Source organism: Orcinus orca, chromosome 8 (assembly GCF_937001465.1).
Source record: "Orcinus orca chromosome 8, mOrcOrc1.1, whole genome shotgun sequence".
Lineage (NCBI taxonomy): Eukaryota > Metazoa > Chordata > Mammalia > Artiodactyla > Delphinidae > Orcinus > Orcinus orca.
The window spans coordinates 49,444,595-49,462,299 of NC_064566.1; the positions used below are offsets into that span (position 1 = coordinate 49,444,595).

The 17,705-nt window shown below is 42.6% G+C and overlaps 1 protein-coding gene and 1 non-coding gene across 8 annotated transcripts in view; one reads left to right on the forward strand and one right to left on the reverse strand.

Moving 5' to 3' along the window:
* STIM1 (stromal interaction molecule 1) overlaps positions 1 to 17,705 on the reverse strand; it is a 198,575-nt gene that overhangs the window by 122,012 nt on the left and 58,858 nt on the right. Inside the window, exon 2 of one of the 7 annotated variants that reach the window (XM_033405563.2) lies at positions 12,479 to 12,595. The exons of 5 other annotated variants lie outside the window; for them this stretch is intronic. In XM_033405563.2, the coding sequence (XP_033261454.1) occupies positions 12,479 to 12,512 (34 nt within the window). In that variant the 5' untranslated portion in view covers positions 12,513 to 12,595. Of the gene's footprint in view, positions 1 to 12,430; positions 12,451 to 12,478; positions 12,596 to 17,705 lie in introns of those variants that run through there. One more of the 7 variants, XM_049713880.1, reaches the window with a different exon arrangement.
* On the forward strand, positions 10,343 to 10,472 carry LOC117196595 (small nucleolar RNA SNORA11). Its single transcript, XR_004476861.1, has one exon. It is a non-coding gene; the product is annotated as a small nucleolar RNA SNORA11 (small nucleolar RNA).

The following is a 17,705-nucleotide window of genomic DNA, read 5'->3' on the forward strand; positions in this document are numbered from 1 at the left end:
AGAGGCAAAGGCTGGGCATAAGGCAAGTAGTTCTGCCTACTTTGGTCCTGAGGTTCTAGCGGTACTGATAGCTGTTTCATCCCTCTCCACCGCCTACTTCTGGGCCTCTTGCTCCTCAAGACCCCTTTAGTGCGTAGACTATTAAGCCTATGTCATCTTACTCTTTAATGCACTTGTCCACCAGGGCAAGACAGGCAATGGCTGGACCACAAAAGAAGAGACGGAAGGCAGAATAGCACAGTAGTTAAGAACATGGGCTCTGGAGTCAGACAGCCTGGGTTCAAATCTTGGTTCTATCACTTATTAGCCATGAGACCTTGAACAAACCACTTAATTCCTCTGTACCTCAGTGTTCTCCCTGTAGAATGAAGATAATAATAGTACCCACTGATGGAAATGTTCTATATCTTGACTGCAGGGGAGAGGTTCCAGAGGTGTATATATTTGTCAAAACTCAAACTGAACACTTAAAATGAGTGCATTTTACTATATGTAAATTACATCTCAATAAAATCGATTTGAAAGGTTAAAAAAAATTACAGTAACTACTCATGGAGGATTGTGAGGATTAAAAGAATTTTGAAATACCTAAAATAGTTCCAGAAATCATAGTAAGCACTGAAGCAACGTTATCTATTTGTAATGGAGTTAGCAATGATGCGTCCAATCTCTATGCCCTGTGATTGCTGCTGGAGAGCAAGGGAGGGGTCTGAAAACCCAAAGGGATCTTCAGTTAGCTGAGATGTGGTATTTTCCCAGAAGTTTCATTATGGCTTTCACCAGATAAAATACCAGTATCACAAACCACACCTCGTCCATGCTCCAGCCAAGGTTGCGTTTAACACTAGCAAAGCCAAACCACAGGAATCATCACCAAAATCAAAGATGTTCCAGTGAAACTGGGAGGGATCTGTTTTCTTTAGTCTTCCTCTGGCTTAGCCCATGAGATCTTCCTGGGCCAACTTAGGTTTCTATTCAGTCCTTCACCAAGTCTTCCCTGAACGTCTTCTCTGCCTAGCCTAGGCAGGAGGAGGGGGTGACAGAAGGAAAAGATATCAAGTTTCCTGGCTCCCTCACCCTCACCAAGTTCACAATCTACAGGAATTACAAATAAAAAGAGGAAACATATCAGAGGCAACAAGGCATAGTGAAGAGACCACTCTGCAGGGAGCTGGAAGACCGGTGTCTAGCCTCAGCTGACACTTACTAGTCACATGACCATGAGCTAGTCCCAGGGCACTGTGAACTTCAGTTTCCTCCCCTATAAAAATGAAGGGATAAGAATAAACGATCTCACAGTCTGTGGCCCGACAATGGTAGAAAAAAAAGTGTAATAGGACTTGTTTCGGGATCTCAGTCCTCTGAGAAACTCAGGGTGAGCCAAGTGAGCTGATTTAGAAGAACTGATTGTCTTAGACCCAGAATACAGTAAGGGGAGTGCCTCATGGCTATGGCTGCTGCAGCAACAGTGATGGCAGTCATAACTTGGAGGCAATCGGTTCAGCTGCTATTACAGGGAACGGGTTCATTTCTATTTTCTCATCTTGCACTGCCCCACAGGACCAAACCTGCAAATTAAGGATTCAGGATACCAAGCGTGGCTCATTTCTGGCATTTCCTCCCTATTCATTCCCTGGATCAGGCCCAGGGGGCTAGAAGAGCACTGTGAGATGAAGGGCAAAGCAGGCAAAGACAACATCTGTAGAGCACGACACTGTTCTCTCTGGAAGTCAGCTACCGTCATGCATGTTTGAAGGACTATGGGACCTAGAAGATAACACAATACAGTGAATTATGCAAGAGAATCCTTTTTTAGTTTATGGAGGTACACAAGATAGTTGTACAACCATCTAGTTCAGGCATCAGTGTAGTTCAGTTCAAATTTCTTGATACTCTAGTCTCCTTCAGGTCCTGTGCCTGCTAAAGAAAGATGAAACCGACTCAGTCTCTTGCTCTTAAGGGGCTCAAGATATGCACAGCGAAGCAGAGAGTTAAGTGAGTAAACATGGTACAACAAAGGCCTGTACAGAGTGCCTACCTCCATAGAAAGAGGGGATCAAAGGCAATGTCACTGAAAAGGTAACATCTAAACTGAGTCTTGAAAGGATGAGGATGTATCCATGGGGCAGAGAAGATGGAAAGGACATCTTCCCTCTTCTCTAGGGATGGAAAGGACAGAGGGAACAGAATGTACAAAGACCTGAGATATGAAATAGCCTGTCATGCTTCAGGACCTGCAAGCAGTCTGGGGTAGCTGAAGCACAAGCTAGGTGAGTGCAGAGGCCTTCTGTTATTTAGATCCTACTTCTCAAATGGGACTGCAAAACTGCCAAGAGAAAGGAAGGGAAGAAAGAGTACTGAAAAGCAGATGAGGCAGTAAATACACAACCCACCTCTCCTCCCGCCTTCCCCCAGACTCTGCCTGACACAGCCCTCTCCCACACCAAACACACCCCTGAAAACTCCAGGAAGGAAAAACCCTCCCCACTCTAAGGTCAGTAGCTCCAGAATCCCCAGTTGAAGAGGCAGGTCCTCTCCTAAAAGGGAGAAACGAGAACCACAGGTCCCTGGAAAAGGAACATTAAGTACTAATTTGCAAAGATCCAACCAACCCTAGCAGCCATGCAACTTAGAAAGGCTGAGGGAATCTCATCCCATCAGCCAAGCCCAGATCCAATGCCTTTTTCACCCAAACTCATCTCCAGTGAGCCATCCCCAGCTTCTATCCTACTGAGAACGCTGTGGGAGCTGCAGTGAGAAAGGCAGCCCAGCAAATCCAGAGCTGACTTACCCTTTAAAATGACTTTAGCTACAGTTATATTGTTGCCTCCTGCTAAACACAAAAATAATTTTAGATGGAAAAAAAAATGACTCTAGAGTATCTCCCAAGCAGGACACATTCCTGAGCCTCAGCCATGCTGAGAATCCTTAGGTTACTGACACAGGGCGGCCAGACAGATAAGTCAAAATAGACAAGGCCAAGCAAGCCATGGAAACAAGATGACACGCAAGACCTGAAGTCTGTGACCACATTGGGAAACAGCTGGGAGTGGCAGAGAAGCATGAACTTCAGTCAGACCCGAGCTCTAATCCCAAGGCACTACTCACTAGCTTCACCGAACCTTCAGTCTTCTCATCTGTAAATAAGCATAATAATAGTATTTACCTCAGAGCATTATTGAGATTATTAAATGAAGTAAAGAATATAAACCACTAGCCTGAGGCACACAGTCAGTGTTTAAATAACTTCCTTTCCCTTTAACCAGAGCCACAAGGATGCACTGCTGCACAGTTAGGGAGGGGTGGCCCCATTCACAACACAGTCTATGTGAACAGCGCACCCTGGAGTTAGGCAATTGCACAGTCCAAGGCAGCCAGCCACTGAGCCTTCTGTCTATTATAAGAGGTACCAGAACTCAGAAAAACAGAGCTAAAATACCACCATAGGTGTATTCAAGACAATGGATGGGTCTGAGACCACACAATCAATCCAACTAACAAATATGAGGCAACAGGGACACATCTCTGACAACCACGGCAACTCCATCTTAGCCAGAAAGCCTCTTCTATGCTCCTGCTGAGGTAAAAGCCAATTTCTTGACCTCCATCGACCTCAGGTCTGTAGATGAACCCCATCAACCAAGGATCTGGCAAGTGTGAAGCCAGGGATGAAAGCAAATGCTACAAGTTTCCAGCTGTGGTCCACATCCTCTCTGCTTGACAGGTGGCCCAAATACTCAAGGGCAGGCAGTGTCTCTGAAGGTGTTAAGTCTTGTCACATGGGAGCCAGGAGATTGAATCCAAGACCTAGGATGACTTTAGCACCCTGGTTACCAAGCAGTAAAGCCACTGCTCCTAACTGAGCGTCTCCAGGGCAGGTAGGGACCACGTCTGATTGTTTTGTATGTCCCCAGACCCTAGCACAGTGCATGACACAACCCACCAGCTGTAAATGGTTGCTTAATAAATGAACCAACAAGGACGTGGCCTTATCCCTATCACCTGGACTTTAGGCCTCTGCATATACTCTATCTGCTGCCTAGAATTTACCTTTCTTAACCCCACTTACTTAGCTATTTTTTCTCAATTCTCAGGTCTCAACTTAAATGTCATCTATTATGGTAGTGTTGAGGTCTTTCCTGACACCCTAAACAATATTAAGTTCCCCAGCCATAAGTACGCTCTCATCACATCCCCTATTTCTGCCTCATAAGTCATCAGACTTCATTGTGATTATCTGTTTTATTTTTGCCTTCCCTCCTACACTGTAAGCTCTAGGAGAGCAGGAACCATATCTGTCTTGTTCATTATACTGATTCCCAGAGCCTAGTACAGTACCTGGCACAGAGGGAGTGCCCAATATGTTAGAATAACTGAATACATGAGTGAAGGAATGAAGGAATGAGAGAGCTCCAGTCCAAAATGGCTCTGGAGTGACTGGGGATTCAAAACTATCTGCTCAGCCCTAAGCTGTCAATGGTTACTTTTTGATTCAGACCTTAATAGAGCCTACAAATGCCCATGCATGGAAGATGACAGCAGACTTGACGAACAATAGAACAAAGAACAGTCTGTGTGACAGGAAGTAAGAAGAGACGGAGGAGGAGTTATGAAGCAGAAACCCCACCTCTGAGTGCCTTGAATGCCATGCTAAGGAATATGGTTTATTAGCCTGCAGGACAACCACTATCTGACCTGAGTTCACTCAGGGCACACAGGCCTATGAAAGGTACCATCCTGCTATAGCCACCCACTGAGTTCCCTTTGATTGCCCACAGACTGACAGGCCTTCTTGCCCTCCCTTCAGGTTCACCCCCATTTCTCTGAGCTGTGTGGAATCATTCAATAACACAGGTGCCCCCAATGATAATTTGTGCAAATTACCCTAGCCCAATTTTACTAAAGAAAGTTGTAAACAGGGAAGCTGTCATTTAGGAAAAACAAGATCAGAGGGCCTGGATTCAAGTGTTGTTTAGCTGTGTGACAGTAGGTTACTTAGTCAACCTTTCTGAGTTTTAATAATCTCTATAAAATAAGAACAATACCTATCTCACAAGGTTGTAGAGAAGGTTGAGATAACACATTCAAAGGGCCTAGTTCAGTGTCTTTCATATAGTAAGGGTCCAACACAGATTTATTTAAAAAAAAAAATCCCACCTAGAGCACAGGGCTATTATTTCCTCCTAAATGCTAAGCACTTTCATTTGACCTGATACAGCACAGAGACCCACAAGGCCAGAGGTTACTCATACAGACTTGGGCCTGTCTTACCTCCTAAAAGGGGATGGGCAGACTGCCCTGTTTCCATTCTGTGTCTAGCTGAGCACTGAGGAAATTACCAGCAGGCAGGCTGCTGGGAGTGGGGAAGTGGGGGAAGAGCTGAGACTCTCCCAGAACTTCAGATCTATTAATAGCCTGGTCACGTGTCTACAGAGGCACAGGATTGTTGTCTGTAAACTTGGTAACCCATGACCCCAGACAGGCAATTTAGGACTGGGCTGTGTTCCAGACCAAAGACTGCAGACTGGGGTCCACTCTCAACAATGAAGCATGGTAGCAAACTAGAGCAACCAGAAGTAAGGTGTTGACTCTTCATAAGATGCAAGGAAGGAAACTACAGAATAAATCCCTCACCCTCCCCAACCCTGCTAGCTTTATGTTACAGGAGGCCTCAGATGGGGCTCAGCGTTTATAGGATTTCAGTTTGCCCTTGGAAATATATTTAGATACTCACTCTAGCCCTGACCAACTGCATCACCGTGGATGAGTCACTACCCTCTAGGCTTGTTTCTTTATCTGAAACTCAAGAAGGGAAGGCCAGATGATCCTACCTCTTGATGAGCTTGTTCACGAATCTTCATCTCAAAGTCCTGATTTATGAGAACACGAAGTCTAAAACACTGTGTTCTAGAGATGGAGAGAGAGGGATCTCCGGTATACTGCCCTCTGCCACCAGCCTCAGCCCCTTGACCAGGAAGAGAGGCAAGGAACATAAGGAACTGGGAACAAGCCACCTCGACCTCTCAAATCCCAGCACCTCCAGCCTCAGAAGGCCATCATCCTATGGCACCCAGGAAGGGGCTCAGTAAATGTAGGCAAATGACCAGAATATGGGTGTAAATTGCCAGTTCCCATACAGTTTCTTAAAGGGAAGACCTGGAACAGAGGAAAAAGAAAAGAGGAGATAAGGGGCCTGTATTTTCTGTCTTTCCCAATTTCAGCATCACCATCAGGGGAAAAGCAGGACATCTGTAGGAAACTTAACTACATAAAGTCATAAAGTTATTAGATTTAAATACAGTTCTCTGTGTGTGTGTGTGTGCATGCACATGCGTGTGCACACGTGTACGGAACTGTCTGTGGGTGTATGGTCTTTTCTTTATTCCACCAACAAGCCTCATGAGGAAGACTCAAGAAGTGATGGCTTCCAGAATGCCGGGAAAGCTCTGACACCAGGAAGGGATTTAAGTCCTTGTCAGCACTTTGGGGCTCTGTGAAGTGCCCCTCTACACACACACACACACACACACACACACACACACACACAAAATCACAGACAATCATACACCCCAGGGCTAAACTAAAACGCCCACAGAGCACAGATAAGCCAAATGAGTTTAAAAGACAAAACAATTCCCAAACCAATAAAATGTAACTGTTATATAGGATTACATATGTATTAACACACCTAAAGAAAAAAATCTGTACTTCATTCAGAAGTTTTGGACAGCCCCAGAAGCTGAGAAAAAGCAATCACTGATACACATATTGGCAGACATACAATTGGGTTCATTGGCAGAATGAACCCATCACTCATTCATTCCACAGAGGTTTACTGAGCACCTACTATATACCAGGCACAATTCTAGGCCCTGGGAATATAGTGACCCTAACACTCTCAAAAAAGAGGGAGCCAATGAACTTCAAACATTCCAGCTGAATTCCCATGACCTTTCCATCCCTACTGTGAGACGAATGCATCAGGCTACTGTAGCGTCAGTATCAGCCAGAGTCCTTAGTCGCAAGAACAACTTAGTCTGTAAGTTCAGCAACTAAAACTGATTCTAGATAGTCTAAGCAGAAAAAAAAACAAAACAAAACCTTATTTTAAGAGCAGCTCAGACTCACCTGGAGAAGTTGAAAACCCAGGGATGGATGTCAAGAACAACACCTAAAATCTGGCAGTAGAACTAGTCTGGTCAGGATATCTCTGCTTCCACTGCCAACTTCCACTATCCCCAGCCACTGCAATACGACTACCACTGCTGCTCTGGGAACTCAATCTTGCTACATGCACCACCACCACTGCAGTCCCTGCTTGCTTGCATCACCAGCTCTTCAGAGTCAAAGTCCATGGAAAGCGGATCAGACCAAAAGAACCTACGGCAAGCTGCAAATGAGGTTGAAAGTAGATGTCTGGCATTTTAAGTGGAGAAATTCTTAAATACAGGAAAAGGTAATAAATATTCATTTTAGCTACTTTGGTATTATACACAAAACACTGGATTCATCTAACTAATGGCCCTAATTCAAATTTCATGTTCACCATAACCTTTCTGCTTAGGATTTGGTGTTCCACATTGCCACCCAAAGGCAAAAAAAGCACTGGTCATACCAACACAGGCATTCTTGAGGTTTTTATATATCAGCCTCGTGAACTTGGTTAAGAGAATTTGCTTGAAGAGATAAATATTCTCAGCTTACCGACAAAATCTGAACCTTCAAAAAGTGAAATACTGGGCTTCCCTGGTGGCGCAGTGGTTGGGAGTCCGCCTGCCAATGCAGGGGACACGGGTTCATGCCCCGGTCCGGGAGGATCCCACACGCCGCGGAGCGGCTGGGCCCGTGAGCCATGGCTGCTCAGCCTGCGCGTCCGGAGCCTGTGCTCCGCAACGGGAGAGGCCACAGCTGTGAGAGGCCCGCGTACAGCAAAAAAAAAAAAAAAAAAAGTGAAATACTAACAAACATTCGTTGAGCACTTCATATGTGCCAGATACTATCCTAAGCACTGTATATGGATTAACTAATTTTTCATAACAACCTTATAAATTGGATACCATTCTCCCCATTTAACATAAGAGGAAACTGTGACACAGAGTTTAAAGTAAACTTGCCTAAGAATACACAGCTAATAAAATGAGAAGTCCAGAATTTGAACCCAGGTAGTGTGACTCCATATCTTTGTCAGCTCCCCAAAGTAAATTCCCACCTAAGGAAGCCTATTAGGTAGTGTCTTGCTCATTGCAATGTTTCTGGTGGGTTACAGAATGGCAAGAAGACACAGTCCTGTAACCTCCATTCTAAGGTTCTATTCTGGATTTAATTAGCTGCAGATACAAAATCTTATTGGAAGAGATATGGCTATCCACAGAGGACAAGAACAGATAAGGCACCTAAGTGAGGCTTTGTTTGGCCTCCAGATTCTCTAACCATAGTTGCTGATAGTACTATTCACACAAGAGAGTCTTTGCCGGACTTCAAGCTCAATTCTTATTATGCTACAACCTTTTATTTATATTCAGGGATTACGCCTACATTCAGAAAGAACTTACACAAACAGTATATAAGAGAGTCATCTCCTAACCGGAATGCACAAGACTTTCCAATGAAAGTACAGAAACATTAAAACTCTTATTTTATCCTGTTTTTAATCTTAAACTATAAGAATTACACTTTGCCAGTATTAAATGTACAGACGAACAATGATGCCCTCTCTGAATCTGTCAAGTGTTTCCATGTCATTTATTACATATAAGGTGTCCTGAGAATAGAATGGAAGTTCCACAGTGTTCGAGGGAGAACAACAGTGTCTGTCTGCAGTTACTCATGTGCTTTCAGGATACCATGACATACTGTACTGCAATTAATACATGTCTGACTAAATAAACTTACAAATTATGGTTTCTATTTTTTTCCCAACTAAACCAACCCCCACCACATAGATCAATGATTTTAAAGGATTCTTGCAAATAAGTAAACAAAAATAAAAAACAATCCCCACTGGTTGAAGATAATATTAAAATTACACACAAAAATAAATAACAAGAAAATGACAGAGCTGACCTTTCTATTCCGAATTCTATTCCTAAACTCTCTATCAGCTACATTACAGGGTAAAAACAATCTAACTGGTTCAAATAATAAGTTGGCCAAAAAGATTGAAAACTATCAAAAAAACTTCTGGAAAGATGGATTTACGTTTCTCATTAACAGTGAACTTCATCCTTAGTATATACTGTGTCTTGATACGTTACACTAAATCAGGGGTCAGCAAACATTTTCTATAAAGGGCCAGACAGTGAATATTTCAGGCTCACAGGCCAAACACCCTCTATTCTTTTGTAACTAAATAACTCTGCCATTAGTGCAAAGGTAGCCACAGATAATATACAAAATATATATATATATGGATTTATTTGTAGAAGCAAGTGTAGTTTTCCAATCTTTGTATTTAATAATGATGATATAAAGCTATCATGATTTAAAATACATCTAAAAATTAAATCTAAAGATAAAACTCTACAAATTTTCTGCGATGCTTAAAGTCTGAAGATATTCAATCCAGTTAAGAAGTCTCTTTATAGGTTTCCTGCTTAATAGTGAAAAATAAAAGGCACATATCACTGGTGAAACACTATTTCCTTCTTGCTGCAGTGAAAAATGGGATTAAATAGGACATGAAAAGCAATATTTTGTAAACTGCATTCATTTGCCAGCAAATGTGATTTGAACAATATATACAAAATATTTCTTAAGATTAAAAAAAATAGGGCTTCTCTGGTGGCAGAGTGGTTAAGAATCCTCCTGCCAATGCAGGCGACACAGGTTGGAGTCTTGGTCCGGGAATATCCCACATGCCACGGAGCAACTAAGCCTGTGCGCCACAACTACTAAGCCTGCGCACTACAGCCCGTGAGGCACAACTACTGAAGCCCGCATGCCACAACTACGGAAGCCCGCACGCCTAGAGCCCGTGCTCTGCAACGAGAGAAGCCACCGCAATGAGAAGCCCGCGCACCGCAACAAAGAGTAGCCCCTGCTCACTGCAACTAGAGAAAGCCCGCGTGCAGCAACGAAGACGCAACGGCAGCCAAAAATTAATTAATTCATTAATTTTAAAATAATAATAATAAACTATAAAAAACGTAAATTTAAAAAAACAAAAAAATAAAAATTACAAACTATGGAGCTCGGGAGATCGCTAGACTGTAGAATGTAAGTTTCCCTTCATGTGCCACTTAAATGTATTTGCTACATTCTGTTAAATACTGAAGTACAAAAGGAACTGCTTTTTAAGGGCCACTAAAGGAAAAATGTACAAAAAAAGAAATATCCCCTATATGGGGTGTGCTCAGAGCAGGGGGCCTGAAGAAATGGTTCCTCTGTTTACAACACATCCAACAGGAATCTGGGTACATTGTGACAAGGGACACAAAACTTGTGGCCTTCCTATGAACAAATACCTGACACATGTCCCCCCTGCACCTCCACGTGGCTGCTGGGTCAGAGCTCAATACTGGTAGAAAAGCTACAGTATTTATGTGGGGAGTTTGCCACCTAGAGCCTGTCCAGTCTACATGGGTGGGCCACGAGTGGTCCTATAGACATAAAGGCTTTGAATCTCTCTTTTCAAGAAAAAAAAAAAAGAAAAAGAAAAATGGATTCCAACTATATGCCATTCTGGAAAAGGCAAAACTATGGAGACAATAAAAAGATCAATGGTTGCCACGTGTGTGGGGGGAGAGAGGAGATGAATACACAGAGTATGGAAGTTTTTATGAGCAGTGGAAATACTTTGAATGACATTATAATGATGGATATATGTCATCATACTTTTGTGCAAACCCATAGAATGTGCAACACTCTTTACTTCTTTAAAGTGAACCTTAAGGGTGAAATGAGAAGCCCATGCACCACAATGAGAAGCCCACGCACCACAATGAGAAGCCCACGCACCACAATGAGAAGCCCACGCACCGCAACAAAGAGTAGCTCCCGCTTGCCGCAACTAGAGAAAGCCTATGCACAGCAACAAAGACCTAACGCAGCCAAAAATAAAAAAATTTATCAAAAAAAAACCTATTGTAATAATAATTAAGACAGTGTGGTATCAATTGCAAGGATACAAAAATAGCCAATAGAATAGAATGGAGTCCAGAAACACAGCCACACATAACAGTCACCTGACTTATAACAAAGGTGACACTACAGTACAGAAGGGAAAGAATGACCTCTTCAATAAATAGTATTAGATCAAATGGATATCCATATGGGGGGGAATATACCTTGACTCACTACCTCACACCATCACAAAAAAATTCATTTCAAATGGACAGCAGATCTAACATGAAAGGTAAAACAATAAAGCTTTTAAATGAGGAAATAGGAGAACATATTCATGATCTTGGAGTAGGCAAAGTTTTCTTGAACAGGACACCAAAAGGCCTAAACATGAAGGAAAAAGTTGATAAACTGAGAAAGATATTCACACTACATATAAGACAAAGGACTTGGATCCAGAATACATGAACTCCTACAAAGCAACTAAAAAATGGCAAGCAACCCAAAGAACAGTAGGCAAAAAACTTGAACACTTTACAAAATAATAAGTCCAGACTATGTGTGTGTATGTGTGTATATGTATGTGTGTGTATGTATGTATGTATGTATATACAGATAGACAGTATTTGTATATATCTATATACATGTATATAGATATATATGAATGAAAAGATGCTCTACTTCATAGTCATTGGGGAATCACAAATTAAAACCACAGCGTGAGAACACTATACACCAATCAGAATGGCTAAAATGACAAAAATAGGGAAATATTAGATGTTGGAAAGGATGTCAAAAAACTAGTACACACACACAGCTTGTGGGACTGTGTATTAGTATCGCTTGTTGTATAATAACTACCCTAAAACTAAGTTGCTTAAAACAATAAACATTTATTATCACACACAGTTTCTGAGTGTCAGGGACAAAGAGTGGCTTAACTGAGTGGTTCTGGCTCAGATCTCGCATAAGATTCATAAAGGGCTAGGGCCACTGGAGACCTGACCGGGGCTGGAGGATCTGCTTCCAAGATGGCTCACTCACACTCCTAGCAAGTCAGTGCTGGGTGGGTCAGGAAGCCTCAGTTCTTCTCCATGTGGGCTGTTCCACAGCCTGCTTGAGTGTCCCCACAGTATGTAGGCAGGCTTCCAACAGAGTGAGTGATCCAAGAGACAGTGAGACAGACAAACAGTAGTACCTTTTATGACCTAGTCACTGAAGTCATATACCATCACTTTCATTTTATTCTATTTCTTAGAATTGAGTTACTAGGGTCTAGCTGAGTCAAAGGGAGGGGAATTAGGTTCCACCTCTTGATGGGAGGGGTATCAAACAATTCGTGGACATATTTAAAAACAAATACACTTACTTTGGCAAAGAATGTGGCAGTACCCACTGTGGAGCACATGTATCTTACCAAGGCCTCCGTGTGCTAACCTCCTCTTGTTCATGCTGTCTGATTAGCATGATGTCATCAACGTAACAGATCAAAGTGATGTTCTATAGATGGCCAGATGGTCCAAGTCTCTTCTGACTATATTATGACAAAGAGTAGAAGAGTGGAAGTGTTTATATAGCCCTCGGCAAAACTATGGAGGTGTAATGATATCTGTTCCACAAGAATGCAAACTGTTTTTGGCCTTTTTTTCTGATTGAGACAGAAAAGAACACATTCACCAAACAAATGCCCACATACCATATTAATTTGCTCTAGCAAAGATACCATATCCATCACAGAATCCATAATTGGGGCTACTAAATTAAACTTGCTGAGGTCTACGTTCTCCAGAATCCATCCAGTTTTGCAGAAGAGGGCAGACTAGTGAATTAAATGTAGACATAATAGGGACCACCACCCTGCATTCTAAAGATACTTAAGGATAGCACTATTTCCACCATCCATCACAGAATATGATATTAGTTTTGATTCACTATCTTGGCCAGAGGAAAATGCAACAGTTTCAAAAGCTTCCACTTGGCCTTCTCCACTATGGTAGCTCTTATGTGACAGGTCAAGGTTCTGATGGGGGTGCTACTCCAACTGTTAAGTATGTGCATCCCAATTATACATTTGAGGATAGGTCTGTGGGATAATTCTAAAAAGTATCATGAGAAAGTAATTAGATAAATATATGTTAACATTACACTAAGTGAAAGAAGCCAGACATGATTCCATTTATATGAAATGTGTAGAATAGGCAAATCCACAGAGATGGAAAGTAGATTAGTGGTCGCCAGGGACTAGAGAATAGGGAGCGACTGCTTAATGGGTAACAAGGTTCCTTTTGGGGGTGATGAAAATATTCTGGAATTAGATAGTGGAGATGTTCCACAAAATTGTTAGAAACCACTGAATTGTATATTTTAAAATGGCAAATTTTATGTTATGTGAATTTTATCACATTAAAAAAAACAAAAATAGAAAAACAAAGACAGCTGTTGGCTGCCTTATGCAGCTGGCTGATGTATGAGGGCTGCTTTCACCCTCACTCAATTTACAATACAGAATCCAGCTCATGGCGCTATACATTCTAGTATACTGAGCCCTTGCAAAATGCTTAGGATACAAATATATTTCATCATTCACATCAACCAGTACATTGTAAAGTCACTTCTTCCTGTTCTCTAGGAGTCCCTATTTAAATTTGAAAGGCTCATGGCTTCAAAAAAATAAAAAACCAGTTTGGTGTCCAGGCTAAGCAAGGTCCTTGGCATCTTCAACCCCAGGCAATAGCTGGCTCTGCTACTTACCTCACTGTCCCAGATTTGAAGGAAAATACAATCTCTTCTACATAAAGCCAGAAAGGCAGGAAGAAAGGATTCAGTGACTATCACACCTCAAACAAATATTTATTGGACAAACTGTCTAGCAGTTTTCAAATTATGCTCTGCAGATCCCTCCTCCCACTCAGGTTCCTTGGCAATATCTACTACTTCAAGCAGAGCAGCTCTACTTTGTTGAGTTTTAAATATTGCAAGCACACTTAAAACAAAAAAGAAATTAAAATGGCACAATTGTGTAGCAAACATCTATGAATTTTGCTGATTTAACAATCTCCCCACCTCCCAAGCCCTCTTTAAGTACATGTACCTTGATTTTCCCTGAGGGAACCATCCCTCCCCTGCTCTCAGTCCACATGATTCCAGGGTAGCTGACCATGATCCCTGGGCTCCATGAGTAGAATATAACTGTTGACCAATGAAAGTCCAGCATTCTTCCAGTCACAGTGATACTTTAGGGTGGGCAAATGACCCAAGCCAAAATCATACCCACGACTGCCAGCACCATCAGGAAAGAGGTATTATCTTTCCAATAGTGGTTGCTTAGCTGGTAGATTACACACCCAAAGCTGACAACTACCTTCGCCACTACATGGGTGGAGGCTGCCTAACACCAAAACAAAGAAAAGCGGAGCCAAGAGGAGAGAGATTAGGTCCAAATGACATGATTCAAGTCCCTGGATCTTGCTGTGTCTAAAGGTAAATCTCCTTCTAGGCTTTTTAGTTACTTCAGTCATAAGTGCCTCTCATAAGTCAGTCTGACCTGTATTTCTGTCACTTGCAAAGAAGGCACAACAAATGTAAAATTATTTGAAAAAAATTAAAAACATCCATCTGGTCAATAAACCTCAAACGTTTACCGTAAATCACAGTTGGGGAAAGAATATTTTTTAAAAAAAGAGAAAATTTTAGAAAAAAGCTCCCAGGAGATTAGTCTTCTCCTTGACTCCTCATTACATTCCCAAAAATGCATGGTATGGGCTTCCCTGGTGGCGCACTGGTTAAGAATCCACCTGCCAGAGGGAGGAATACTCCCAAACTCATTCTACGAGACCACCATCACCCTGATACCAAAACCAGACAAAGATGTCACAAAGAAAGAAAACTACAGGCCAATATCACTGATGAACATAGATACAAAAATCCTCAACAAAATACTAGGAAACAGAATCCAACAGCACATTAAAAGGATCATACACCATGATCAAGTGGGGTTTACCCCAGGAATGCAAGGATTCCTCAATATACTCAAATCAATCAATGTGATACACCACATTAACAAACTGAAGGATAAAGACCATGCAATCATCTCAATAGATGCAGAAAAAGCTTTCGACAAAATTCAACACCCATTTATGATAAAAACCCTTCAGAAAGTATTCAGAGAGGGAACTTACCTCAACATAATAAATGCCATAAATGACAAACCCACAGCCAACATTGTCCTCAATGGTGAAAAACTGAAACCATTTCCACTAAGATAGGAACAAGACAAGTTTGTCCACTCTCACCACTATTATTCAACATAGTTTTGGAAGTTTTAGCCACAGCAGTCAGAGAAGAAAAAGAAATAAAAGGAATCCAAATCAGAAAAGAAGAAGTAAAGTTGTCACTGTTTGCAGATGACATGATACTACTATATATAGAGAATCCTAAAGATGCTACCAGAAAACTACTAGAACTAATCAATGAATTTGGTAAAGTTGCAGGATACAAAATTACTGCACAGATATCTCTTGCATTCCTACACACTAATGATGAAAAACCTGAAAGAGAAATTAAGGAAACACCCCCATTTACCATTGCAACAAAAAGAATAAAATACCTAGGAATAAACCTACCTAAGGAGACAAAAGACCTGTATGCAGAAAATTATAAGACACTGATGCAAGAAATTAAAGATGATATCAACAGATGGAGAGATATACCATGTTCTTGGATTGGAAGAATCAACATTGTGAAAATGACTATACTACCCAAAGCAATCTACAGATTCAATGCAATCCTTATCAAACTACCAATGGCATTTTCCACAGAACTAGAGGAAAAAATTTCACAATTTGTATGGAAACACAAAAGACCCCGAATAGCCAAAGCAATCTTGAGAAAGAAAAATGGAGCTGGAGGTCTCAGACTCCCTGACTTCAGACTATACTACAAAGCTACAGTCATCAAGACAGTATGGTACTGGCACAAAAACAGAAATATAGATCAATGGAACAGGATAGAAAGCCCAGAGATAAACCCACGCACATATGGTCACCTTATCTTTGACAAAGGAGGCAAGAATATAATGGAGAAAAGACGACGGCCTCTTCAATAAGTGGTGCTGGGAAAACTGGACAGCTACATGTAAAAGGATGAAATTAGAACACTCCCTAACACCATACACAAAAATAAATTCAAAAGGATTAAAGACCTAAATGTAAGGCCAGACACTACAAAACTCTTAGAGGAAAACATAGGCAGAACATTCTATGACATAAATCACAGCAAGGTCCTTTTTGACCCACCTCCTAGAGAAATAGAAATAAAAACAAAAATAAACAATTGGGACTTAATGAAACTTAAAAGCTTTTGCACAGCAAAGGAAACCATAAACAAGACGAAAAGACAACCCTCAGGGCTTCCCTGGTGGCGCAGTGGTTGAGAGTCTGCCTGCCGATGCAGGGGACACGGGTTCTTGCCCAGTCCGGGAAGATCCCACATGCCTCAGAGCGGCTGGGCCCATGAGCCATGGCCGCTGAGCCTGCGCGTCCAGAGCCTGTGCTCCGCAACGGGAGAGGCCACAACAGTGAGAGGCCCGCTTACCGCAAAAAAAAAAAAAAAAAGACAACCCTCAGAATGGGAGAAAATACTAGCAAATGAAGTAACTGACAAAGGATTAATCTCCAAAATTTACAAGCAGCTCATGTAGCTCAATATCAAAAAAACAATCCAATCCAAAAATGGGCAGAAGACCTAAATAGACATTTCTCCAAAGAAGATATACAGACTGCCAACAAACACATGAAAGGATGCTCAACATCACTAATCATTAGAGAAATGCAAATCAAAACTACAATGAGGTATCACCTCACACCAGTCAGAATGGCCATCATCAAAAACTCTACAAACAGAGACTTCCGGGAAGATGGCGGAAGAGTAAGACGCGGAGATCACCTTCCTCCCCACAGATACACCAGAAATACATCTACGCGTGGAACAACTCCTAGGGAGCACCTACTGAACGCTGGCAGAAGACCTCAGACCTCCCAAAAGGCAAGGAACCCCCCACGTACCTGGTTAGGGCAAAAGAAAACACTAAACAGAGACAAAAGGATAGGGACGGGTCCTGCACCAGCGGGAGAGAGCTGTGAAGGAGGAAAAGTGTCCACACACTAGGAAGCCCCTTCGCGGGTGGAGACTTCGGGAGGCGGAGTGGGGGAGCTTGGGAGCCGCGGAGGAGAGCACAGCAACAGGGGTGCGGAGGGCAAAGCGGACAGATTCCAGCGCAGAGGATCGGGCCGACCGGCACTCACCAGCCGAGAGGCTTGTCTGCTCGCCCGCCGGGGCGGGCGGGACTGGGAGCTGAGGCTCCGGCTTTTGTCGGAGCGCCGGGAGAGGACTGAGGTTGGCGGCGTGAACACAGCCTGCAGGGCGTTAGTGCACCGCGGCTAGCCGGGAGAGAGTCCGGGGAAAAGTCTGGACCTGCCGAAGAGGCAAGAGACTTTTACGTCCCTCTTTGTTTCCTGGTGCACGAGGAGAGGGGATTAAGAACGCTGCTTGAGAGAGCTCCAGGGACGGGCGCGAGCCGCGGCTAAAAGTGCGGAGCCCAGAGACAGACATGAGACGCTAAGGCCGCTGCTGCCGCCACCAGGAGG